This window comes from Syngnathus typhle, linkage group LG5, assembly GCF_033458585.1.
Source record: "Syngnathus typhle isolate RoL2023-S1 ecotype Sweden linkage group LG5, RoL_Styp_1.0, whole genome shotgun sequence".
Lineage (NCBI taxonomy): Eukaryota > Metazoa > Chordata > Actinopteri > Syngnathiformes > Syngnathidae > Syngnathus > Syngnathus typhle.
The window spans coordinates 19544340-19554323 of NC_083742.1; the positions used below are offsets into that span (position 1 = coordinate 19544340).

General features: G+C 44.0%; 1 protein-coding gene across 1 annotated transcript in view; it reads right to left on the bottom strand.

Annotated features, from left to right (window-relative positions):
- The window catches only part of LOC133153963 (GDNF family receptor alpha-2-like), a 47687-nt gene extending 38072 nt beyond the window's left edge, over positions 1-9615 (bottom strand). The window contains exons 1-2 of the mRNA XM_061278317.1: positions 9147-9615; positions 8058-8402 (exon numbers count right to left, since the gene is read on the bottom strand). Of these exons, the coding sequence (XP_061134301.1) occupies positions 8058-8402; positions 9147-9198 (397 nt within the window). The 5' untranslated portion in view covers positions 9199-9615. The remainder of the gene's footprint in view (positions 1-8057; positions 8403-9146) is intronic.
- Between the last annotated feature and the right edge of the window lie 369 nt (positions 9616-9984).

Genomic DNA, 9984 nt, shown 5'->3' on the forward strand with positions numbered 1-9984 from the left:
CAGCCCACAGTGTGTTTAATTACACTTGCATTCTCAAGTTGTGCTACTTCAGAAGCTCTTCAGGAGTTTCACTGACGCGGCAACAACGTTTACGGCTATTCCGTGTCGAGAGTCTCAGCAATGGACGCAGCTATTGTACGTTCCATAAAAGCATAAAGGATGCTGTGTGCGCGCCGCAATGTTTCTTGTATGACATCCAGAACACGCTGTACTGCTCTTAACAACCTGGAACAAAGGCCTTATATCGCTAACGCTCGCTCATGCTGAAATTGAAGGTCATCACCAGACGTAGGTGGAGTCGCGTAAAACTGTTCTTAAGTACTACATGGATTTTTCCATACTTCAAGTCGTTTAGTGTCTTTGAAAACTTTGCTATGAGGCTGCTGAGACTTACGTGTGGGGTCATGTAACTGCCAAGCTCCGTTTGATTGGACATTGCTTTGGTGAAGAATTTTTTTATTTTTTTTTAATTACTTTCATTGCTTACTACTTTTTAATTCTTCTAAAGAATGCTGAAAAAAAGATTGGGTTCCCTTACGGGGTACATGTGGATTTGTCAGAAAAAACATTCCTGGAAAAACTGGACAATTAATATATTGAGTCTGGCACTTGGGGGTCCATGCATATTTCAGAAGGGGGGGGGGGGGATTGCTCCTACTGCCCACCCTTCTAGCTCCGCCATTGAAGTCATGGGAAAGGTCTTAGTGACATACCAAAAAAAAATAGATTACACAAGCACTAACTAGTGAGTGGAGTTTATCTCACTAATGATGTATTCGTAGTATTTCTCCTTAATCACTCAAGGAAGCATAAAACGTTGCATTACAACTACCCTGACAAGTACAATATATCCAAGAAGTTACTAAATGTAGCGATGTAGCAGATAGCTAGTTCCAACCTTCCCCTGCTCCCCTTTGTGACTTCCAAAGTGCAATTGCTCATCCATTGCAGTAGGTGGCAGTAGTGGTCTCATTCTTGTGTGTTTTTTGCACTTAGCATGGGCACACACTGCAGAGAGTAGGAAAAAAACAGTTGCTACTCACTTAATTCAGCAATCATCTCCAAGCGTTAGCCACATATTTATTTCACTTGAAAAGCTTTTTCAAATCACCCAAAACTACGTAAATTTCCGACGAATTACAGCATCTTTGCTGACAGGATTCTTATTAAAAGAAAAATGCGGTTTGATCACATTAAGCCCAACACAGTCCTTCCGAAACGGATTCAAAAATTCTACCAAGTCTCCCATGTGCGCTCAAATATCGCTGCTCTTTGACCCACAGCCAATCATGCGTCATCATCATCAAGTAATAGAAGTCTTCCCAGCTGTTTTGCGATATGATGTTTTTAGCCGCGGGGCGCCAATTTATTGCTGTAATTAAGCCGCCATTTGCCTTCATTTTCTCTGCCAGCGCAGAGCATGACACACCATCAGGCCTGCGCGGAAGCGCGACATCACTCATCCTCGTGCATGCATTATCAATGAAGCTCAACTCCCGAGGTGATGGAGATTGTCCTTTTGATTTTCCCTGGCATTCTTGGCAACCTCCTAATGGCTGCGAGCAAAGTCAATTTTAATAACTGTCATTCGCAGCTCTCTTATTTTGCTCCCGTTTGATTGATTTTGCATTCTCTCTTTTTCTGCAGGCTAATGTTGGGGGGGGGGGAGGCGGGGGAGTCACAACATTGGCCAATCTTAAAAATGACACTAGTGTTCAACTAGAGCATAATGAAAACCGCCCCGTGTGATAGAAAAAGACTCGCTGCTGGTGGCGCACGCTTCGAGAAAACAACAACAAGAAAAAAGTTTGCTGTCAGAGCTCCCAAAAGCTTGCAAAGTGAGCTGTCAGCGTCAAATTGCTTTTGAAGAAGCGCCGCTGCAATACGGCACGGCACCTTCATTACATTAGCGCGAGGTGCAAACATGGAGTCAAACCAGTGGCGCACGTGCGTCTTTCTTTGAATTCCACTTCCCTCCCCCGAATGCATAAATTCCCTTTGCAGCGCTGCTTTTGAAGTGATATTGACATTTTAAACTCAATTTCAAACCCGACAAATAGAATATTGGATTATCCCGTGATAATATTTCGAGTCTCATATCCGAATGCGGCGACGTGCACACCCACCTCACATTTCCTTGGGCGACGTATAATAGTAATGCGAATAGTTACACACTCACTTAGCTGATAGCACCATCTTTATTTATACCCAGCGCTTGGTGATTGAAAACTGTTTTCCTTCTGAAACCTTAAGTTAAGACACAAAACGGAGAAATCCTTTCAGTGCACCGCCGCGGGTCAAACAGATCGTTAAAAACGGCGCCGCAGCCTCAAAATATCAGCCTCCCAATTTACATTTTATAGCAAAACTAAATTTGGCTTGTTATAAAAACCAAAAGGGCTTAAATGTTGCTATCAAGCACTTCAATATTTCATGTAAAACATGATTAGTGCTTCTTTACGGCCGCGTCGCTTAGCCGCGGGTAAAGCAGCCAAATAATTAATGCGTCTGAATTTACAAAATAATTTAACCCCTCCGTGCAGAGAGGGGAGGGCCTCCTCTGACAACAAGCGGCAATTTCAATTAACGATGCTGAGTGAGTGGCTGCAGCTTGCCGCCAAAACACACACACACAGAGGCGTGCTGTGATGATAGCCTGCGGCTCTGGAAGTTGACTTGCGAACTGCACATTCATTTAGCGCTGCTGCGAGAGCACTGAGTCTTAAAACTCCCTTCATGACGGCATTCACAGTGCGGGATGGCCTGTCACTCAATTCCCCCCCTCCAGCCACTTCACCTTTAGGGGGGGGGGGTTATATTACGCTCCTCGCATTTAGAAACGAGAGTGGAAAAGTTGGCATGACGAGAAAGAAACGCTGTGAAAGAATGTATTGATTGTGTCCAAAAAGCTATCGGCAGGTTCTTTCTTATGATGATGAAGTAGCTAGCTGTGTCGGCCACGGGGTGTATGGCTGGCTTGAGCTGCAGGTGGGAGGGAGGACGTATTCAGCATGCAAGAGGCTGCTTCCCTTCCTGATCCGCCTGACATGAGGGGCAGCCTGGAAAAATGTTCTGCTTATGACAGTGGATGGCCAAGGTAATGGCCGGTGACTGCTACCATTGCTCATAGTAATGAAGGTTTCACCCAGGAATACTATGTACCTTTGTACCCCCTTGCTCCTCCTTCTCCGCCCCCCCCCCCCCCCCCCCTCCTCATTCCTCTCCTTGCTTTCTTTCGGGTTCTCCTCCCTCATTATATTTGCCGGCGCCTCTTTGCATCCCGGTGAGCTGGCGGCAGCCGCGTGTGATATGAAGGTGATATCGCACGTCATAAGCAACTTGTGAGATTAACGTGATGTAATGACCTACTCGGAGGGTGACTTTGCACTGTTGACATTTGAGAAAAAAAGCAAAAAATAAAACCGAGAAGTCAACACGACTTTTGTGTGTCCACACAGTCCAAGTGCAAAAAAATAAATAAATGTACCGTATTTTCCGGACTATAAGGCGCACCGGACTATAAGGCGCACCTTCAATGAATGGCCCATTTTAAAACTTTGTCCTTATATAAGGCGCACCGGACTATAAGGCCCACCATTAATGCATCATGTCAGATTTTTTATCCAAATCAAATCACGAAAATCAAAATAATGATCCATAGTCTTTTTGATTCATGATTCATAGTCTTCAGCGGGCCACTTAGGATTGATTTCATGACATAATGGTTCGGGCAAGTTTAAATTTAGGAATTTGATCCCTATATAAGGCGCACCGGACTATAAGGCTTTTGAGAAAATTTTAGGTTTTTAGGTGCGCCTTATAGTCCGGAAAATACGGTACTATAACATCCATGCTAATTCATATTAGAAAATCAAACTCTCGCATCTAGTTTTTGTTGGTGAAGTTCCGTCACCGGCGCCCGGATGCTAATTTGCTTTTGAACAATTTTCCAGCTTAATTGTCATGTAGATGATTGGGGTTGGTGGATGTGGGCGGTGGTTAGTGTGTGTGTTCTCTCACTGCAGAGGAAGCTGGCTCAGCTAATTAAAGCACTCTGAAAGGTCCTCATGAAAGCTTTTTCACGGCTAAGCCGAGGAAATAATGCATGTCGGAGGTGTGCGAGCGAGGGGTTGTTTGAATGTTCTATTCTGCTGCACTGACGCAAGGCCACATGCAGACCAGGCCCCGGGCACTAATGAAAGAGAACCATGGCCGACTCTCTATAGGTGCTTGAGTCCGTGCATCATTTATTTATTTTTTTAATAATGACTTCTGTCGTACATTCCGAGCAAGAACCGCTCATTATTTTTTGATGACTATTGTACCAATGTGTTACGTTTGCAGCTATTTCCTGTTGGAACACATTAATAGGTTGCCATTAGCACCTCCTGCGTCTATGCGCACATTCTAACCCCTGTCATTATTTTAAGCTTCAAAATGTCGGTGAACTGTGAAATAGAAAGTTCACTGTTGATGTACGACTAGTCGGAACTCATCAAAAAGTATCCGGCACATTTTAGAGAGCGTACTTTAATGTACTGCGCAGCGCTTGCTAATTTACTAGCGGATAGCGTGGTTAGCATTATTGGCTAGTTATTATGTCCTTTCATCTTGTTAGCAAGTCCCGATTATAAAAGGTTTTATTTGCAAGTGCCTTCTTATTTACTGACTGTACGCTGTTGGTTTATGATCTTGTTTGAGAGTTTGGTTCTTGCGTGTTATTACTAGCGGACGTTATGAGCGCATCTTGCAACTTTAGGGCTTTCTGAGAGCCTGGTCGTTTGTTTTAAAAAGGTGCAGGTTATTATCTTAGAAAGATTGCTCGACTTTCTTACAGTTAGCCGTGGCCAACGTATATCACGCAGCTACCATCGCAGTTTAAAGGCCGAGCGTGGGAATCATTTCACGTCCACTATAATTCACAATGTTCGGGGAAACAAAGAGATGCTGATAATTAGAAGTTGTGCTCTTTTTTTTATGTGTGTCCCTTTATAGGTTGAGGAAGCATGTTTGTTCAACTTGAGTTGAAATGAAAATGATATCACTGTAAAAATGGCTATAATAATATAATATGATATTTAAATGGATGCACATCATCTCACGTACTGAACAAAGCAAACGCTGCAGTCTTGAAACTTTCCCTACGCGCGTCTGGCATTGAATATATTCTCTCAAGCAATGGTTCGGTGTATTTTGCTTGTGTAAGCCAATTGATGGATCCCACTGCAGGTGTCAAGCCTTGACTTTATAAGCAAGACCACTCAAAAGGTGCCAAAGCAAGTTTTGTTTGACAACGTGAAATGATGATGGCGGCGCTTTCTCCTGTCACGCTCCAATCGAGTCTTAAGGTTATCTTAAGGTCATTTCCAATCCAGAAGGAGCTGTGGAAAATTGTAGCCTTTGAGGATGCAGACGTTATCAAGGTCATTTACATTATCTGTCTCGCTGTGAACTGATCCGTTAGATGCTTTCAAGTTTTCCGCTCCTTTAGATGGTAAAGTCGCTTTGTTCTTGAGAATAAAGATGTTCATGATGAGGTTACTTGCTTGTTTGAAATCTCATCTTTTCGGCTGTGAGAACAAATCAGCCGTGCTGTGAATTAGATCCTGTCTTTGACGCCACTTGCCACTCAAAGCTTTCAGTCTTTTTGTTTTAAAGAGCGCATAGCTTCATGATAGAAATGTTGACATCTTTTCTTCAAAAAAAAAGTCATTTGGTGATACCGAAGCTACATTATGCCCTTGTAGCGTCCTCTCATCTGTTTTCTCTTGCCTATTCTGTTTCATTCATGGGTGACCTGAAGCCAAGCTGACTTTTGACCACTTTGCAAGGTAGGGGGTACAATAGCTAGAAATAATAATAATGATAATGGAAAAAAATGTCATCAACAATCTTCCATCTTATTTTCCTAGTCTTATCAATCACTGTAAAATCCTCGAGTGATTTTGTGAGAGTACCGTCATTTTCGGACTATAAGTCACACCGGAGTCATTTTATATGTGATTTGTAATTGCATTTTTAGTAAACATTTCGAAATAAAGCAACACATTTTGAGGAAAAGAAAAAAATGAATACCGTAATTTTCGGAGTAAAAGTCGCACCAGCCATAAAATGCCCAAAAAAGTGAAAAAAAACATATATATGTATATAAGTCGCTCCTGAGTATAAGTCGCCCCCCCACCCAAACTATGAACAAAAACACAACTTATAGTCCGAAAATTACGGTATATATTAAACAAGTGTCCAGATAAGAGTGTTGTAGTACACGGATTGTTAATAAAAGCATAATCGAGCGCATGCCGGATGGTGATTAAATTAAAACTGAGCTTGGTTTGTGCTGAAGCTTCCTCTCGAAGGGCGACAGCACCAAAAAAAACAGGCCACTGCTGAAGAGCAGACTCAGAAATAGGACGCAAAGGACACGCCGAGACAGCCGGACGACTTGTGTGCTGCATTCAAATAACAAAAATATATATATATTGGAAGAACGAAACCACAGAGCAAAACGGACATCGTCAAGAAGATGCCCGGGGAGCTTCTGCCTCATCCCCTTTGCCTTGAACTCATGACGGGGACCTTCTCGCACCATCAGCGTGATGAAGTGAAGCTGGTGCCGTGAGCCGTCGAGCCGGGGCAATCACTTCACGGATGGGCGGGCAAAAGTCCACAATCCTCAAAGACATGCCCGCCATTAGCCTGCGTGTCACAAATGCTGAGTGCATGGTGTTCCTTCCGTGGCAACACTGTTGACTCCCACCAGTGGGGAAGCGAGTCATCTTAAGGCCAAACCTCCTTCAGACTCATCGATAGGACACGTTTGCTGACGGCGGTCCAAGTGAGGGAACTTTTTCACCCTCTAAAAGTGTTTTGGTGTTAAAATCCAGAGTTACAACAAGAGTGCTGTTTTACGTGGCGCCTAAGTGGACGCATAAGGGCCATCGGGCTATACAAGCGTAACCTAATTACATGGTAATATGGAACACTTTAGGTGAAAAACAATAAGTCTACCATAACAGGACCTCCTAATGTAATCCCATTATGCCTCCATTACCTTGGAGAGGATGGAGCGAGCAGGAAAAGCATGTCTTTTTTATCCCGGGGCTCAAAGCATCTCCTTAAGAAGACACCAGGGTAGAGAGCATCAGCAGGGTGTGGTGGTGTACATCTTCCGAGCTTTTAAAAGTCTTCTTGGATCTAACGTATGGTGTGGTATGCAGTTCGGTTGTATTTAACTTTTGCCGTGTACAGTTTGCTTTGAATTCTTGAAGTCGTTCGATTGCCTTGTTTTGAACCAGCAAATTGTCCAATGGGTCCAATGTCAAATAAAAATGGCCTTCCAGCTTAACGTACTGCAGATATGTATGGAAAGGGACTAGAATGGGCTCCACACAACAAAAGCATTTCAAGGACTATCCGCATTACAGAAGGAGGCACACAGCCCAACAGATGGCAGCTATATATCACCAAGTGAAAAAAGAAAAAAAAAATCTTCCTTCCGCATCTGAACCGAATAGCAGCCGGTTTTCTTGATGCCTTCAGTCTCCTCACGGAAAAAAAAAAAAAAGTTGTTGCTTCTTTTGTTATGGTCATAGGCCAAGCCAATTCGATTTTTTTTTTTTGGTGACACATCAGATGTGAACAGATTCATGAAATAGGAATCGGATACGCGTCGGTTCCAAATGTTCTAGCTCGTGCGCTTAATGAAACAAAAAAAGTGTGTCGTAATTGTACAATGGACAAGAAACACCAGTCAAGTGGGAATGAGTCCAACTCGGGCTACTCACTAATGAAGATGGATGGATGAATTGATTTAGACGACGACACATAATGTATCTTTGTTGATCGAATCGTGCCGGCGACGTGAGCTCCAATAAATCTGCGTATCCACCTGTTGCCATCCATCTAACAGAACCTTTGTGTTCCAATCAACAGATCCAAATTTCCCGTTCCTTATGTCTCCCGTGGGACATTTTTGGGCTCAATCAAGGTTAGGAAATATTGCTTTAATCCACACAGAGAATCCTGCTGCATTTTGAGCAAAACCATATGGCGCCTACCTTCAGTGAGTCCCATGTGGATGGTCCAGTAGTTCTGAAGACACTGCAGCTCCTTCTTCATGCCCCTCTTGCAGCGGCACTCAAAGAGCGGACTGACCAGCAGCACTTCCAGAGCCGCTTGGCACTCCCTGTTGTTGTCCAGCATGGCTTCCTTCTCCTTGCCCACCAGGCACTGGCGCATCACGCGGTACCGAGAGCTGCAGTGCGGGTTCTGGTTGCACATGTCGCTCGCCTGGATGCAGTCCACCCATTCCGATGGCGTTCCGGCCACGTCGGACCCGGCGTGCCCGTCGGCCAAGAGCACGGACAGAGCCGAGGAGCCGTCCCAGGAGCTCGTGGTTTCATCTATGAGAAGAGAAGTTCAGAGCTTTTATTCTGGCAACAGGTTGATCATCAATTAAACGCGTTGTGACAAGACATCTGCACGTGCTCAAGCGAGACTGTAGAAACATTTCATGGGCCATTGGAGTTTTTGTGCCACACAGGGCTATTAGTCACAATGTTATGCAAGAACCGTTTCTGTACGTTATTTGATCCCACCAACTGCTCCCAACATCTCGTTAAAAGTTTGCTGAAGCAAGCAGACATCACAGCAGAATGTTGTTCTGTCTCTTGCGGGGAATAAGATCACGGGGGCAGACGCTCAGGTGTGTCCGCATGACACAAGATTGGAGACCCAAGCCCACGAACACCTGCGTGCAGCGGGGACAGGTAGAAGGGCAAGAGCGACCCCTTGTGGTGATCTTGAAAAGTCAACTGTCATTGAAAGAGACGATATCCAGTACGACAGGGACATGAAGTTAAAGCGTGATCACTCTGATTTTTATGTTTGTGTTGATGGCATTGAATTTTAATTAGTATTTGCCTCAATCAAAATAAAATCACATCTTTGTGACAGCTGACCACATATCTGCCGTTAAAATGATCCATTTTCTCACAAGACAGTTTTTTTTTCTAATGCACGTTATTGGAAATATTTATTCCGACTTCACCTTTACACATTGCAGGACAAATCTCAGATTAGCCAAAGCCTACATCTCGCACTGAACACAATGATGGAATTATGGATCTGCACATTTCACCTCTCACCTAAAAGCAGAAGAAAGCTGCACACGCAAATCCACGCAGTGAAGGACCTCATGTTGGAGCGCAGATGTTGTTTCCAATTGGGGTCTTTTAAATCTTTTTTTTTTTCTCAAATATTATTCCAAAGGTTAATCCGTGTTTTAAGAGTGGGGAAACAGCATCCTCTTTCAACTCCAAATTACTGGCCCAAAGATCCCATAATAATCCTCTGTTTTAATTTTAGATCTATAATGACCACGATAGTTGAAGAAAAAAAATGAAAGAAAAAAAAAAAGTGCAGTCACTGGGTCAATCCATGAACGCAGCTTGTCAAGGTCCGTGCGCGCTACTAGTGAGACTTCTTCATCTGTCAGATTTCTATCTTGCTCCCTCGTGGAATTAATTGTGCGTCAGTCATCAACGCAATTAGTATCTCGCGTGGAAAGAAAAGTCCGAGCTCCGCAAAACAAGTGTGCGTCTCTCAGGGAACGCAGCACTGACTGCGCGCGTTTGGAGGCATCGCATGCGTTTTATTGGAGGGGGCGTAAAAGGGGGGCGGGCGCTAGAGGGCGCCGCGAGGAGGGGGGGCTGACCTCATTGGAGAACATGTGGAATGCATGAGAGACTTGTTTCTACCTTTGCCTGCAGGAGGCTTGAATGAATGCACCCGGAGGAGATGACATCACGATAGCATTTGTTATGCTACACACTTTATTAAGTACACCCACGCAGTCTATCCATATTTCCACAAGTCCTGGGTCAGCCGGGGTTTATTTGTGACGTAAAGAAGTTCCTGTTGTCATTTCAATTCCGATGATCTTTTCACGATTTAGCTTGCAGTAAAAGCTTGCCCAAGAATTGT